Genomic DNA, 17,040 nt, shown 5'->3' with positions numbered 1-17,040 from the left:
GCTCAGGATAAAGTAGATGAATAATGGTGAATTAAGACATAGTGTAAAAAACAAAATTGTAAAAATAACAGCAACTGAAGACCATGTGCTCACCAACTACAGCGTAACCACCGGGAACTATGGGATACACACTGCCGTCAGCATGTATACCATCAGGAAACATGGCTGCCATGATCTCTCCAACCAGTCTGCCAAATGCTGCACCTGTCCATCACACATAGAGATACAGCAAGAAGTTATGGTCGCACTTGCACTAAATCACTGTAATATTGAGATATCAAGCCTGACGTTGCTTGGCAGTAAAGCTTCCATGGTGTTATCTAGTACTTTCATAATGGGTATTGGAAAAAGTATTACATAGTAATTATTCACTAATGATTGCACAACTTACTAAATGTAGTATCATGCTAATAATTAATTGTTATCACCAGAAATTCCGAGTTCAATCCTGATAATTTTTATGTAATTACACAGTAATTACCCTGTAATTTGTGTACTGTAATATAAAGAGCTAAAGTGTGTTTTTACACCATGAGAGTAGAAACCAATTAATAAACAGACGCAGACCACAGTAAATTTTACTCACCAATAAGGAAAACTGGCATGAAGGCCCCGCATGGAACGGGCATAGTGGTCGCCACAGCAGACATCCAGAACTGATAAACAGGGAAACAGAAACAGAGACAGTGAGGAGGAGAGAAGAGCATGTGTGACTGTCATGAAATCACATGAAACCATATTCAAATCCCGCACGTTCAAAACCAAATATTTCCTGAACACGCCAACTCATGCCCAGGCTTACCTTCATGATGATGAAGAGGATGAGCGTGATGAAGACGTTGACCTGGGGGTGTTTCCAGGCGTGGGAGTGGCTGATGTAGTCGAACTCCTCAGCCACGCCCTGACGACACCAAGTGCGGTTGTCAAACAGAGCGACCAGAGACTCGTGCTGCGTCAGCTGAGGGGTCGACAAGGGAAAGTTAGCTGGATATTAGACCCGTTTTTTTGCTTGTAATTTTCCAATGGCAGTATAAAGTGCATTCAATTATTATTATTATTCATTCCTGAGGCTACTATCTTTGTGATACTGTGTTTTATCTTCATCTTTGCAAAGACATGTTACATTTAGCAAGTTTTACAACTCTTTATATTAGCATTGCTAGCTGGCAGCAACTACAATATAGTACCATCAGTAGCTTATAATGCCAACATTACCTTACTGCCTTACCCTAGCTAACTGTTTTGTTGTCTTATTGGCTGTGACTGTTTTGTCTAACTGTCATGTTGCTTAGATACTTACAAAGATAGAGCTAAGGATAACAGCCATGCATGGCCGAAACACAACACAAAATGTGATCAGTATTTCATCCTTTCCTGTGTTTAGCAGTGAGCTGATTGTTGTAATTAAATCACATGATGACACTTAAAAAATGTGTTTTGATTAGAAGAAAGTAAGGAAAGAGAACACACTGCTCTTACTCTCATTACACCCATGGATAATGCGGCCAATCTGCCAACCTAACTGGTCGGTTAATGACTCACCCTTAACTGATAACTTACTTACAGCCCAATCTGGTCTATTTAGTACATATTCAGCATTTGTAAGAGGGTTGTGGTGTGTGCAAGGCGGACTGGAGCAGGATAATACAGAATGGCCCAGGATGGTCACTGTTGTAGTGACTAACACACATACAACAGGAACATAAAGGAACACACATAATGCTACCATTGCTATGTTGAAAAAACAGAGAACAAAAAGAAAAAAATGTGATTTTATTGCTACTTTGGCAATGGAATCTCCCCCAAGGTCTGTGCACTCACTTTGTCTGTGACATTGCAGAGAAACCCGTCTGCATATTAATCCATATCAGGAAACATGACATGGCTATACTGTTGAGCAATTTATTCTATCAAACAAGAGGAGTAAAGATGACCTTACCACCTAGAACCAAATCCCACTTCATTATTTAAAATCATCATCAATCTTTCAAACTGCCAAAAAAGTGTGAAAGGTTGTATTTTCTGACCTGTCCAGCCATGAACTGTCCAAAGCCTGGAGGGAATGTGAGGGTGGAGACGAGCAGGGTGACGAGTGCCGGATACACCAGGCGCCTGACAGGAAGAGAGGGGCTGTAGGGTCATTAATGGGTGTGTTTGTCACACTGTATGTGCGTGCTTGTGTTCTGTGTGGTGAGGATGGACGTATTGTACAGAACGCTTTTGATATGCGTGAAAGAGACCCCATTTATTCTAGCCATGTAAATCCATTTCCAGTTATAACCATAGGCTGTAAAAACATATATCTTGAAACACCACGCCAATTTTAAACACTAGTCTAAAGTCACACAAAAAGGATTTTGATTTTTCAAATACCCACATGGGTGCTTTAGGAAAATTAATTTCCTTTCCTTCTTGTGTCTATTTACACTTTAACAGCGCTGCAATGTGACTTGGTGCCCTATCTAGACGCACTCTAGATACAATCATTTGCATATGGATTTTTATGGCAGGTGGAAATAGGCTCACAGGGTCTATATATGTGCACAAATGTGTTTAAGTACTGTACAGTATTGGTGTTCAGATACTCACTTCCTCAGCAAGAACTTGTTAATGGTCTTCTGCTTCCTCATGCACTCCACAATCAGCCGGTTCAGGTAGACAAACAGAGCGCCACCAAAGCCGCAGGCAATCCTGAGGACAGAGGCAGCACAAAACCTATTTAGTCTGTTGACGGTTAAACAGAAGAGCATCCTGGGATAGTGCAAAACCAGCTACAGTGAAGTAGCATCATGTACTGTGCTACTCTGGCTGACCTCTTACCAAGATATGCTCTGGGTGACCCATAAATCAATCACCTTGAAATTAACGCCAACTACCAGACAAATACGGCTGTGTCTTGGCTGAGCCTGGAAGTTGGTCAATTTTACAAGCCTCTTTGGCAGGTAGCCAACGTGTTAATTTGTTTTATTTTCCCCTATTAAAAAGTACTTTGGTGTCAAAGAAATTAAATTTGGCAAGTCATATTCTGGATTCAGCCTCCAGTTGTAATCAGTAGAGTAAAAAGTTAATTTCATGCCCCATTCATCTAATACAAATCAACCTTCAGAGAACTCAATTGGAATGTAGAAGTGAAAGGAGACTAGAGGGGCGGGGCTGAAAGAGAGAGAGAGAGAGCAGTCTCAGATCTACTCAGACGCCAGACTGTAGCGGGGAAGGGGGGGGGGGGTCGGGACTCATCTCGATCCAGAGGGACGTACTCACCCCAGGATGGCAAACGCTGGCAGCTCCTGAAGGTCAAATGGGAAGTCCAGACGGAAGCGAGTCTTAAAGAGGGCTGTGATGGTCTCTGAGATGAAGAAAAAGATAGTTCTCACTCTGTGTACGCTACACAGCAAGGACGTCTGTTACAGAAATGTATACTAAACTGACGTTCAAATAGTTTCCTTTGACCTCCTGGTACACAAATACATTTTGTACATGAATCCACCCCCCCACCACCACCTACACACCCACAACAAAAGAGAGACAAATACAAACTCTGATGTGCACAAACATAAAAGTAGAGGTAAAGGCACAGAAATACACACACACAAACAGAAGAATGTTATCAAAAAGGTAGAAAAAGGAAATCTATATACAAATAATACAAGTAATACTTTCTCTCTCTCTTGTCCTTACCTTCCTCCTGGTTCCACACTGCCAGGACTCTGAATATAAAGGCACTGAAGGTGGCAGCAAAGAAGCCCCTCCAGTAGTTCCTCACCGCAAAAAACGTTGAAGTGACCTCAATACTGAACAGCACCCCTGCAGCGCGCACACACACACACACACACACAGAAAACAATCCCACCCATACGTGCACGCACACACAGATTACAACAATACTCCTCATCCAATTAGCCACCATATGAAATCAATCAGAAGCTGCACTCACCTCCAATGGGGGCGGCGAAGCAGCAGCCCACACCCACTGCACACGCAGCCGACAGCATCTCCGTGTTCCTCATCTCGTTCTGTCAGAGTAGAGTCAGGTACAGGTAGACACAAACACACACATACACACACATCCATACATTCAAGCCCACCCACACACACACACACACACACACACTCAAAGCCAAACAGATATATCCACGTACGCACGCACACACAAACCCACCACATATGCGAACACAAAATTCACAATACATTTCACAAAACAAAATCGCTATCTGTTTACAAATGCAATGGCTCACTGTATCGCTGTTGCTGTATCAGTGCTTTTGACATTCGATGAAATTACATATATGAGCAGTGGGATATGGGACACCATAATTGAAAACCGGGACTGAGCGTTCAAATCATGGAATGAGATGTTTGTATGGAACCAAAAGGCAACGCAGATCGATGCCTCGGCGCGATGGTTCGCTGAACAACAGGATCAAACGCAGCGCAGACAAATGGAATGGCGTCTATCTATCACAGCCTCAGAAATGGACAGCATGGATTATTCATGTAGATGAAATTGGCAATAAAGAAGCTATCTGACTCGTGCATTCATACCTTGTTTCCCTCAAAGGGCTCTTCCTTTAGCAGTAAAAGTGAAAAAGACAGAAACATGTGTGAGTGCTATCCGTCCAAACAGAGGTCACTTTTTTTTTTTTTTTTCCTGGAAGACATCCAATTTATTATCATAGTCACACAGAATCAAATATGCAGAGAATGGGCTTTGGCAAACAAAGTCTTGATTCCAGAGTGTACTGAATGAACATTTTTCCAGTTTGATTATATTTAATGTCCACACAGTCGACCCCCTGGACTATTTGAGTGTCTCTAATAGTGCTGACGTGTCTCTTTCTTCCAGCACATCGCTCTCCTCCATCTTCCTCCATACTGGGTGTTGCTGATGCTGCTGGTGCATGGAGGAGAGCTCTCCCAGTGACAGAAGTACAGCGACCTGTCCAGTGCAGAGTGAGACAGAAGCCCAGGTGTGTCTCACATGAGTGGAGGTGAGAGTGTGCCCTAAGGAATGGCAGAAAGTCAAATAAACCTGAAAGACTTGTGACAATACATTTATAATGTGTATGTGTGTGTTCTCTATACTTGTGAGGACCAAATACCCTCGCAAGGATAGAAAGATGAGGAAAATTCTCCCAAGTGAGGACGTTTTGCTATTTTAGGGTTAGGGCTTGGGGTTAAGTTTAAAATTAGGGTTAGGTTTAGGTTAGGGGAAGGGTTAAAGGCAAAATCCACGCACCCTAAATCACTTTAACACTGTTATTGGTGATGTACCTTACATTTCTGGGTCCATTTTGTTGTTTGATGGTGTATTTTTCTTATTCCGAAGGATAACTGGCCAAATGTAGACAAGATATTTCCAGCGCAGCTGCAACAGAGTTTGATATCAGAATTTGTTTCTGCTATCTAAAACAGCCATAGTAAACGTCAGGTTTTGGTGTCAGTCCCTCAGAATCAAAGAGCTAGTGCTTCTTTCTAGACTCACCATTTTACACCGAGGTTCAACAATCTTACAGGGAGAAATCCATCGCTGAAGAGGCAGAGAGACCAATTTCTCCTCTGACAGTAGACCAGAATGCAAGATATGTTGTGTTTTGAATAAGGAGCTCAACTCACTTTTTCGTTTGCAAAAACATTTGCTACACTATCGCTATTGCTTTCTTCACCTAGACATGTAACCCACAGCTGAATGCAACATGTTCAGGCACGTTCTCTGAGGGCTGCTGAAAGTCATTTGGGGAAAAGTAGGAAATTACTTAAGTAGAAGTAGATAAGGCAGGTTGAGGGAAAGTGGGCACACTAAAAAAAAAATTAATTACAACACAAAATAACTCCTGGAAAGCATTGAATGACTGTTGATATATAACAGTGTAAAAGTATAAGGTGGGTTTTTCCTTCACGGTTAGGCATGTAGTGGACAAGGGTTAAGGTTAGGGATGTACTCACCGAAGGTCCTCACAAGTATAGTAATACAAACGTGTGTCTATGTATGTATGTGTGCGTGCCTCTGTCTGTCTGTGTGTGTGTCTCTCTTTTCCTCTGTGCCTGTGTGTCAGTATACGGGTGTGTCATGCAGTTACGTCCCTCACCATGTATGTCCCACCAAAAAGAGCAGCCATGAATTTGCTCAGGAGAGCGGCACACAGGCTGGCAACATGGACGAACGGGCCCTAAGAGAGAGAGAGAGAGAGGGGAGAGATTAGGATGTCAGCAGACAAGCCCATGACCACATGGTTGAAAGCACATTTTAGTACTGAATGGAGCCCGCCCCATTCAAGATGAGGGCACATAATCGAAACACTTCCACAATGAAGCCCTGCTCAGATTCAGATTCAGACAACTTTATTACCCCCTGAATGGAAAATGCAAGTATTATTAGCGATATATCATGTTTTATTTGCACAGCCAGGACGTTAATGAGACCAGAAGAAGCAAGATTATTACCCTCCAATAGGAAACTTCAGCAATTGTCGGCAATAAGTCATGTTTTATTTGTACAGTCAAGGCTGCGAGGGTCATAGATGAGGCTAAAATGAAAGGTGTTCTACCTCCTTCCCCAGCGGCATCCCGCTGCCCAGAGCGCAGGTCAGACCAATGACTTTGGCCACAAACGTCTTAAAGGTCAGGTATTCCTTCAGCACCACTCCTCTCAGAATAGTCTTCATCTCAGGAATGCCTGAACCTAGGAAGCAGGGAGAAAGAGATGACAGGTGGGATGATGAAGCGGAGAGGAAAGGCGGGCTGGAGGAAAGCAATTAAAGAGAGGGGGATGAGAAGAATGAAAGAAGAGCAGGGAGGGAGGAATGGCTGGAGGACGGAAAACACTGTAAAATGCTGATTGATATTCATATAGCTTTCTGTATGCATATATCATCGGACGTATATATTTCATGGGTTTTCTACAGAGTTGCTTTCCCAAGATCAACGATTCATGTCGACTCAGGCCCACAGTTCTGTGACCTCTAAAGAGAAAAGAGGTGTACATGTCCTTGCAGGCCTTATGGTGCATTATAGAGACAATTACATTATTCAAACACTGAAATGTGTGCATGAATTAGGAATACGCATACATATGAATATGCATGGGATGTTTAAGTGACTGTGTGTGTGTGTGTGGTGTGTGTGTGTGTGTGTGTGTGTGTGTGTGTGTCTTACCCACAGCCTGCGGAGCCAGTATCTGTGTGAATCCTGCTGAGAATGTGATGAGCACTACAGGGTAGGTGACCCAGGCAATGTACTGTAGAAGCATGTTACTGTCCAGTCCACCGTACATCCACTTCTGTGCTGCACACACACACACACACACACACACATACACACACAGAACTATATAAGTAGCTATGCCTTAGTGTAACGCAGTATTTTATATCAGGGCAGAAAGCTCAGATTTACAGTTACGCCACTTAAAAAACCTGGTTCCCCATCTATCAAAGCTTATCAGTTGTGAAAAGATTCTGTGATTCCTCTCCTCATTGCTGTCTGTCCCTCCCTCCATCATCCATCTTCCTTCAACGTTATTAGCAGAAGATGGTAGTCATCATGTCAGTCATCATTTAGCATTCACCGCTTCATACTTACCAAACTATCACTTGCTCCGTCTCTTACTCTTTCTCTCTCTCTCTCTCTCTCTCTCCCTCTCTCTTGAACACCTGTACCCATGTATGTACAACTGCACAAACACTACTACACATAATGAAAGCACACAATTAAAGTCTGTTTCCCAGACAAACATCTTTGTACATTCAGTTCCCTACATAAAACGTACAGTTCCAGTCCTCTGTTCGTATTGGTTCAGTTGTGGGTGAAGCCGTTTTCTTTTTCAAAACAGAGATTATGGGCTGGAAAGTGAGCTTTGAAAGTCTTTGCTACACAAGTAAACACACGCGCAGATCACCTTTGCATATTTGTCTGACATATTTAATCTGACAAAGGTCAAAGGACAGAAACGTCGATATGCAGAGGTGATCTGTATGTACAGGAATTTGCTTTTTTTTTATAAGGACTAACGATTTCAGTGGATTTTATTCCATGCACTACTAGAGCGAACACAGTTTTAGCGAGTTTTGAAAGCCAGAAATCTAGTAATGGTTGAGTCATTGATATCGATCAACAACCCTGTAAACCCCATAGTCATTTTGTGCTATGGGGCAGTAAAAATCTGATTTATTGCCCCTTTAAAAATTAATGAGAAGCCACTTTGTTTAGCTACTGTTCAAGAACTATATAGCTTGGTGGAAAAATAACATTTAATTGTTCTATTATTGATTATTCTGCTTCACACCATGCCTGACAACACCTCTTAGCTGTTCAATGTGAAGCACGGCCTCACATGGCTTACTGCTTAATTATCACATGTTGCCTCTATTATTTCCCACATATTCCCATACAGTCTGCCCCTCTCTCTCCCTCTGCCTCTCTGGCTCTGTCCTACCTTCTTGGCAGAAGGCGATAGCGTAGTCCATGACCCAGCTGACCAGGGCCATGAGCAGCCCCAGCAGAATGAGGAAGATCCAGTCCTCCCCCACCCGTGAGATCAGGAACTTCTGGCAGCGAGACGCACACACTGTGGGCAGAGAGAGACAGAGAGAGAAGCATGAGGGAAACGACAGAAAACTAGCACTCTCCAAAATGAAACTTGAATGTGGGATGGGGGCGGACAGAGATAACTGTTGGCGAAAATTGAAAGAACCAGGAGTGACAGAGAGGGAAGAAGAGAAAAGAGGCGATGGGCAGCAGCAGAAACGAGAACGGGTGATGGATGGAAGGTTTATAGGGATGAACAAAGAGATGGATACTGCTAGAAGAAGAAAATTGAACGAGTATTCACATGCTGTATGAAAACAGGGATGATTCAGTGTCACATGAAACTGTAGATGAATGGGGAATAAAAAAAAATATGCAGATACAGTCTATCTGCCAGGTGGGAGTGATCAGTGGAAGAACAGTAATTAACTAAAAGAGGTCATTATGGGGTGGTGAATATTGTGTGTGTGTATGTGTGTGTGTGTGTGTGTGTGTGCGTGTTTGTGTGTGTGTGTGCGTGTGTATGCATGTGTGAGTGAGAGAGAGGGAGAGAGAGAGAGAGAGAGAGAGATAGATAGAGAGAGCACATCACTTCTGCTCCATCTACCTTCAATATGAGAATACGAAGACAAAACAAAGCTAGGTCACGGTTATAAATTCAACCATTACATTATAATCTATAACTCTGAGCTAGGTCAGCTAAAAGAAGCATCACTGGACTCATTTCTTCTCTCTTGTCTGCGGACCCTGCCAAAGCCTGGAATTCACTTCAATATCCAGAGCGTTCATAGATGTGTCTGTCCCTTGAGAAGCTAAAAATGTGCCACTAACACATTTGCTGGATCCATATTTCATAAAAATGCTACAGTCGAGATACCTCAAACTTGATTTTGAAAGTGTCCCGCTTGGAACCCGTGTGTGACGTTCATCGTAGAGAAAATGATCAAATTTTAGGAGAAACCACGCGAGGAGCTGAAACGTGGCGGACAGCGAGATAAGGGGCGAGGGGGAAGAAAGAGAGAGAGAAAGAGAGAGAGAGAGAGAGACAAAGAGACAGAGAGAGAGAGACAAAGAGACAGAGAGACAGAGAGACAGACAGAGAGACAGCGATCAGACAGTCAGATTGTGCAGCAGGCACCACAGTAGAGGATTCAGGTCACAGGGGGATGCTGAGTCTCCCAGAGGGCAGTGGGGCACAACTGTGTGCATGGCGGTGCAAGCTGCCGGGCAGCCAGGCCACCTGCCATGTGGCAAGTTGCACGTGCATGTTTTCCCATAAACATGCACATGGACTACACACACAATAACGCATTCATATTCACACAACATACACGTTGGTCTATAAATGCTATTTTTAGACCAATGTGTATGTGTGCATCATCAATAATTGCTGACATGATCTTTATTACATTGTTTACTGAAAGTACATTTCTGTCACTGCCTCCCCCTATCACTACCATTATAAATTCTCTCTCTCTATCTCTCTCTCTCTCTCTCTCTCTCTTTCTCTCTCACACACATACACACACACACACACACACACACGTCTTGCCTGGCACCTATAAAGCAGTCGTTTGCCCAGTGCTTCCGTGTGCATCTTGGCTAGCGCTCACATCCGCAGGCTCAGTGGCGTTCACAGATGTCTTCTCCTGATCCCGTAATAAAAATCACACTCATTGCCAGACATTTTCTTCACCTCTGCTAGTCCTGCATCGCATCACCTGATGCCAACTAGCTGGAATCGGGAACGATGCTTAACACACAACATACACTGTTAAAATAAGAATATGAATAAAAATAGGAAAAGATGAGATTTTATTAATATACATACAATGAAACTTGCACTGAAACCACGCAACCACTGAGTGAACAACCAAAAAATAACTTTATGTACGTGGTAAGTCAGTGCTCATTCTTGGAGCGATTTGCAGACAGAGGTCTGAGAAATGTCAGCTATAAACTCCCAGAAAGATTCTGATATTATCCGCTCCATGAGTCATGCAGTGCGATGAATCAGGCTACGGTCCTCTATACAACTCTGCACAATAAACACCACTGCAGAAGAGCGGTGGTGAGCAAGAGGAATGACACTTCGCTTCACCATTCCATGTTTTTAGCTCTCCGTCACGATCAGCAGCGGAGCCTTTGGCTGTATGTGTAGGCTGCATTGTTCAAAAGCTGTGGCTCCGGTTACTGAGCAGAACTGAGGCACACACTCGTAGTCCATCTCCCACAGAGGTGATGTTCCCACACACACACACACACACGCACACACTCTGATACTCCCACTTCCGCCAATCTGAAGATGCTTTGGTAAGTGGGAGTGTTGGTGACCAGGCTCTCCTTAACATATTACATAACAAGAATACAGCAGAATCCAACCAGAATACAAGCATCTGTCTAAAAATATAGAAACCTACTGTATTACACACATATATACACACACACACACACACATACAGCACACACACACACACACACACACTGAGCACACAAATCACTTTGTCTCATAATCTAGAAGTGATTGTTTTAAATGACTTCCATTACAGCGAGTGGGTGATGCTAGTCTGATGTAGTGTGGCTATCACCTATGGTGCAATATAAAGCTTTAATCAGATCACTAGTCACAAGGGCAAAGAGACAAAGACAGAGAGATCTTGGAAAACAGCCACACTGGCTCACTTGAGTGTGCGAGCATGTGTGCAAACACTCTCACTCTCTCTCTTTATCCCTCGCTCTCTTTCCCTCACTTTCTCTGAGCTTATCTATTACTCACTAATGAAATATTTATATTGTTTTTTTAACTCAATGTGTTGCTGCTGTTTTGGCTGGGTCTCCCTTGTAAAAAGATTCCTTTGATCTCAGCAGGACTAACCTGGATAAATAAAGGTTAAGTGCAGAATAAAAATAAGACACACACACACACACACACACACATACACACACACACACAGCCACAATCTGTCTCTCCACTGCTGTTGAGTACATCAGTCTAAGTGGAGCTCTCTTCTGCTGCCACTCCCTTATCTGCAGTGATCTGGAAAGACTAGACATAAAATAATGTGACAGTTCAGATCAGAGTTCTGCTCGCACAAACACACACCCACACACACTCACCCACACACACACAACCAAACAAACATCTACACACAGGCCACGCATGCAGACATGCACGCAGTGGGCCACTGGCAGCCAGCAGAGGGGGCTGTCTTTGTCTGACATTGAGACGGTCCTGTTGGCTGGAGGTCACTGCACAGATCAGTCACATTTAATCGTGTTCACATCCTCCTCCTGCTCCCTTGAGTCAGGTAGCCACTCTGGTGTTCTTTAAGAAGTCAGTGTTTTCACACAACTTTCACGCTTGCTGGAGCACTGCAATCTGCTCCACAAGGCTGCTTTAGGCTGCCCACACACCAGACCCTCTTTTGTTTATGAGCACTAAACACCTCTTTGGTCTGCTTCTCGTCTGGCCTTGAAAACACTGCAGGTTTGTGCAGCTACAGTACCTGTGCCCTTTATCTCTGGGCGAAGATTGATCTGTAGCACACTCGAAAGAAGATTTAGGACTTAAGCATTAGTTTGTTTGGTTAGTTCGGTGATTATGACTTACTTTGGCACTTCGCACAAGGGTCTTTCTCATACTCCAGCAGATCTGCAGCACGGCTGCGAACACTGGTGGTCCTCCGCAGCCCCCCGCCATCCCGCACTCCTCCATCACGCAGGCGGGCCGCTTCCTCCTTGGCATACACACCCAACTCCTGGGTGTACCGCCCATACATCTGTGTGTTTGTATGAGAGAGAAAGAGAGAGACAGAGAGAGAGAGAGAGAGAGAGAGTATATAAGGGTAGTGATGGGGGAGGCAGTGACAGAAATGTACTTTCAGTAAACAAAAAAGTTAAGGATGGTGCAGCACTTGAGGTCTCACTTAAATGATTCATATATCATCAGGACACAGTAAATAGGGTACGCCTTTCCCAGAAGACACTGTGACAGAGGTTCAAACCTTTGTCTCTGGCAGAGTAAAATGGAACTGAAAGTCAGCAAATTTACTGCATGCATCTCACATCTCCACACAACTGGCAGTCACTTTCAAGTCTCCACCCCTCAGCTTTGAGTCAACAGTGGCTTCTCTTCCGACAGATGAGTAGACAATAAGCTCCACCTGTCGGCTCCCAACTGATTAACTGTGCAGGGCTGGCACACAATTGACTCCTAATGATGAGAGGCGGGGTTCTTAGCAAACTACACATTATCAATCATTTATAAAGCCTACGTGGGGGGGCATAGGTATTATTGTTGCAGTTCTGGCCAGTGTGCAGGTATCATCAGCAGCATAATGGGGCTTTTGCAGTATCTGTGTGGAGTTGTGGTGATTGCCCTTTTGGCCTATGGTGTTGCTGCCCAGCATCAGTGGATGATGCCTCCACAGAGACACCAAATGCCTTCACTTCCGCAGCTGCCTCAGCGACAGCAAAAGGCCCCGGTGCCTCAAGCTCCCTTTGACAAATGCCAGGTAGAGGAGGGTGAGAAGATCCAGTGTGGCACCCCAGACGTCACAGCTGAGCAGTGTGAAACCATCAACTGCTGCTTTGATGGGCAGCAGTGCTACTACGGGAAAGCAGGTATCTATGCTCTACTGAAAGGCTTAGCTGATGAAGAATGTTATATACACCAGTTTGACTACTGTTGACAAAATGTACTTATTGTAAGTTGCTTTGGACAAAAGTGTCTGCTAAATGACAATGCAATGTACTATATTTGCTGTAGTTATCACACATCTTTTTTTTTTTCAAGTATTGTATGGTCACTATGAAAGGTCTTGCCATGATAATGGGACATTAATCACCTTATTTCTTACCCAGTGACTGTGCAGTGTACTAGGGATGGCCAGTTTGTGGTGGTGGTGGCTCGGGATGCCACTCTGCCCCACATAGATGTGGATTCAGTCAGCCTGCTGGAAATGAGTGATGCCTCCTGTAGCCCTGTCGGCACCACCTCTGCCTTTGCCATCTTTCAGTTCCCTGTCACTGCATGTGGTACTACAATGACGGTGGGTGTGTGAGTCTTGGCTTTACGTGTGTAAAATGTTTGTAAAAATGGTAAATATTTTTCTCTCCTGCAGGAGGAAAACGGTTATGTGGTGTATGAGAACCACATGTCGTCTTCATATGAAGTGGGAATTGGACCCAGAGGATCCATCACTAGGGACAGCCACTTTGAGTGAGTTAATGTAAAATCAATTAAACTTCAACATCAATTTCATGCTCTTGGATAACATGGTGTACGTGTGACTTGTCCTGTGACCCACTGAGGCTTTCTGAGTGTAAATGTAAAACTGCATCAACATTCCCACAGGCTATTGTTCCAGTGCAGGTACTCTGGCAGCTCTGTGGAGGCTCTTGTCATTGAGGTGAACACTGTTCCTGCACCTCAGCCAGTGGCTGCTCCAGGACCCCTCAGGGTGGAGCTCAGACTGGCCAATGGACAGTGCCACACCAAGGGGTGTGACGAGGGTGAGCGTCACAAGATCCTCCCAAGCCAATTTGACACAGTATTTCAATCATGTACTCAAACTATTTCAATTCCAGAGGAAGCTGCATACAGCTCCTTCTACGCTGCAGCAGACTACCCAATCACCAAGGTACTGAGGGAACCAGTGTATGCAGAGGTGCACATCCTGGAGAGGACTGACCCAAACATCATCCTGACTCTGGAGCACTGCTGGGCCACCTCCACCCCCAATCCTAATGGCCTACCACAGTGGGACCTTCTGGTTGATGGGTAGGCCTAATACAGGCAACCTCTGTGAACCTGTTTTCACTACCTTATACTAAATTTGGTAGATTAAGTCTGCTTAACTGAATGGAATAATACTGAATTCTGTTAACAATCGGCTCTCCTCGTCTCCAGGTGTCCCTACCATGATGACCGTTACCTAACCAGAGTCATCCCTGTTGACGGCTCCTCTGGGCTTCCTTACCCAACTCACCACAAACGTTTTGTCATTAAGATGTTCACCTTTGTGGATCAAGAAACATTCACTCCTCAGAAGGACACGGTAAAATGTTTCATGGTGTAGCATTCAAATGCTTAGATCTAGTTGGGCTCATTGTCTTTGAAGTCCTTGAGACATGCTTGTGATAAAGAGCTATATAAATAAACTACTTGAAATGCAGTTGAAAGTGAAGGCATTCTAATGGCTGCAGTTTCTTGACTAAAACATTACAATTTGCAACCTTTTTAGGTGTTCATCCACTGTGCTACAGCAGTGTGCCATCCCAGCAGTACAAACTCATGTGAACAGCGGTGCCACAGGCAACGTGAGTAGTGGGCTCCAGTCTATGTAGAAGCTGTACACTCTAAAGGGCAACTTAATTTGTATGCGTAATTTTCTGTTTACAGGAAGAGCTGTAGCTGCAATGAGGAAGGTTTCCTCAGGCCAGAGGGCGCTAGTGTCAAGTGGAGAGGTTATCCTGGCTGCTCAAAGGCCTTTCTCTGCCAAGCACAGCAGAAATGAGACAACCTCTGCTCCCAAGACTAAATCGAAGAGATGACCATCCATTGGCAGCTGTATCTGAAATTACTTTTTAAAATAAAAGCTTCATGAGCTGATGCTGACAAACTGGTCTGTCTGAATTCCTAATTTTATAAGGTGACTAGCTGTACAATATTTTTTGCTGAGGCAGAGTGGCTTTTATGCAGAGGGACTGTTGTCCCAAGCCAGTAATGCAACCCCTGTTCCTGAGCAGTGCTGAGAAATCAAGAGGTTAAATTACAAGCAGTTCAGTCTTGAATCCACTAATGCAACACTAGATAAGAATCTAGCACAATGAAAGATTAGCTGCCATGCTGGATTTAAAGCTAAGCCTGGATATGATCACTCCTCAGCTGTGGGGAAAATGTAATTGTGCTGAAAGTGGCATCTGATCCTCCTGTGGCGTAAATGCAGGAGCTTGACTTTTTTTTTTTTTCTTTTTCAAGTGTCTAGCTTTGTTTTGGTTTTTTTTGGGACAAATGTTAACCAGTTACAACCCACACAGCCCTCCAAGCCTGCACAGCTGTTAACTGCCCACATGTGCAGTTTCAGTGAATTACAGTAGACTTGCACGTGTCCCAGTCGTCGGTCTTAAATTACCCCGTCTCTGGCTTTCTCCCTCTTTAAATACAGCAGCACAGCACTGATCTGAGTAGCATGCCACAGGCACATTGAGATGAGCATCACGACTCCTCCAGACTCACTGCTCTCTCCTTCCCATTCTCCCTCTTTATTTCTCGATGCAGTCCCTCTAGGTTTCTGTGTATGCTACAGCTCACAACATCTCTCCTCCACTGCTCTGCACCCCCTCCCCTCTTATCCCACTCCAACTCCTCCACCCCCTCCTCCTCATTGAGATGGGCATCACGATTCCTCCAGACTCGCTCTTTCTGCTCGCATGAACAGGTGAGGTGCGGAGGGAAAGCAGAGCAGCCGTAGGTTCAGTCTGACAGACAAGGAAAGAGGGCCATGCTGTCACAGCGCTCATCTCCCCCTGCTTTACCCTCAAACCTGCTGGCAGCCATTTAACCAAGACACGTCCATACATCATTCAGACAGCGCTCATCTATAGCCACACAGTAAAACCCCAGAGGAGACAGCCTATGCGTGTGAGCCGACAAACACTTATTAGCAACGGATACAGTGTCAATGGAGTATAAATGTAAACGGGTTTTGCCGCTGGTGTAAAAAATGCTGTCAACTCTAACTTGCAGACCAGACACATTTCACGAGGCAAACAGTGTGCCTCCGTTGTCTATGAGAAGCAAGTAACCACATGCGCACAGCATGAGAAATGTTTAAAGAATATATATTATGCAAATGAGCACAATGGTCATGGCGCGAGAACCAATCCCACTCAGGCAAAAATCTGGTTCCCCAATCCAGTCGTTAAATTTTTGTTCCTAGCGCCACATTGTCTTTGAATAGAAGATGGAAAGAGAATTATTACAGCTGTCGGGATTTCACAAATTATATGACCCATCTGTCATCTTATAAAGATTTGACAAATGAAATAATGGATGGAGGAAAGTGTCAGAGATTGTTGGTGTTCCCAGTGGGTGTCATTACCTGAAGCAGCCTCAAATATTTTAGCAGCTCACTTCAGCTCTGGTAGACTAAACAAATAATGTTAGCTTGCAGGCCGGCTGATCCCATCGCATACAAATAGCTATAGCCACTTAGCTAGCTAGCCAGTAAAGCATAATTTCAGGATTACATTTTCAAGACAGGATTATGGACTTTATTGGAGCATAATGATATGAATACATTTATAAAACTCAAAATAGGTCTACATTAACAAATATTGTTAGACAAACCCAACACCCACAAGTTATTTTTGATAGAGCAAAGCAACAAAAGTGGCCACACTTGGTCTGCATGTACTGTTAGAGTTCCACATTAGCAGCTGGAGACATATGAACCATTTTCACTTCCATAACTACACCAAATTGCAACTTTCAGAGTCCTGTTTCTTTCCAGGATG

The 17,040-nt window shown here is 44.1% G+C and overlaps 2 protein-coding genes across 2 annotated transcripts; one reads left to right on the top strand and one right to left on the bottom strand.

Moving 5' to 3' along the window:
• Positions 1–93: 93 nt before the first annotated feature.
• Positions 94–12,299, bottom strand: LOC139656426 (chloride channel protein 2-like; the record flags this gene model as incomplete). Its single annotated transcript, XM_071534000.1, has 14 exons — positions 12,131–12,299; positions 8,429–8,560; positions 7,153–7,281; positions 6,546–6,679; positions 6,087–6,167; positions 4,543–4,566; positions 3,935–4,013; positions 3,679–3,804; positions 3,262–3,346; positions 2,590–2,691; positions 2,028–2,112; positions 803–958; positions 587–656; positions 94–204 (listed from the first exon to the last, which is right to left on the bottom strand). Coding segments are annotated over exons 1-14 (1,483 nt in total), but the record flags the coding sequence as incomplete, so codon positions are not given.
• Positions 12,300–12,857: 558 nt separating this feature from the next.
• On the top strand, positions 12,858–15,075 carry LOC139656415 (zona pellucida sperm-binding protein 4-like). The gene is made up of 8 exons (XM_071533979.1): positions 12,858–13,143; positions 13,384–13,571; positions 13,644–13,741; positions 13,877–14,034; positions 14,110–14,302; positions 14,432–14,579; positions 14,766–14,841; positions 14,924–15,075. The coding sequence occupies exons 1-8, from the start codon at positions 12,858–12,860 to the stop codon at positions 15,073–15,075; spliced, it is 1,299 nt and encodes a 432-aa protein (XP_071390080.1).
• Positions 15,076–17,040: the final 1,965 nt, after the last annotated feature.

Source organism: Centroberyx affinis, unplaced genomic scaffold, assembly GCF_046629955.1.
Source record: "Centroberyx affinis isolate AG114_WGS23_722 - 3 ecotype Tasmania unplaced genomic scaffold, CSIRO-AGI_Caff_v1 ptg002475l_1, whole genome shotgun sequence".
NCBI classification, from domain to species: Eukaryota; Metazoa; Chordata; class Actinopteri; order Beryciformes; family Berycidae; genus Centroberyx; species Centroberyx affinis.
Note: the sequence above shows the minus strand (reverse complement) of the source record. Positions and strands in the feature narration are given on the sequence as shown.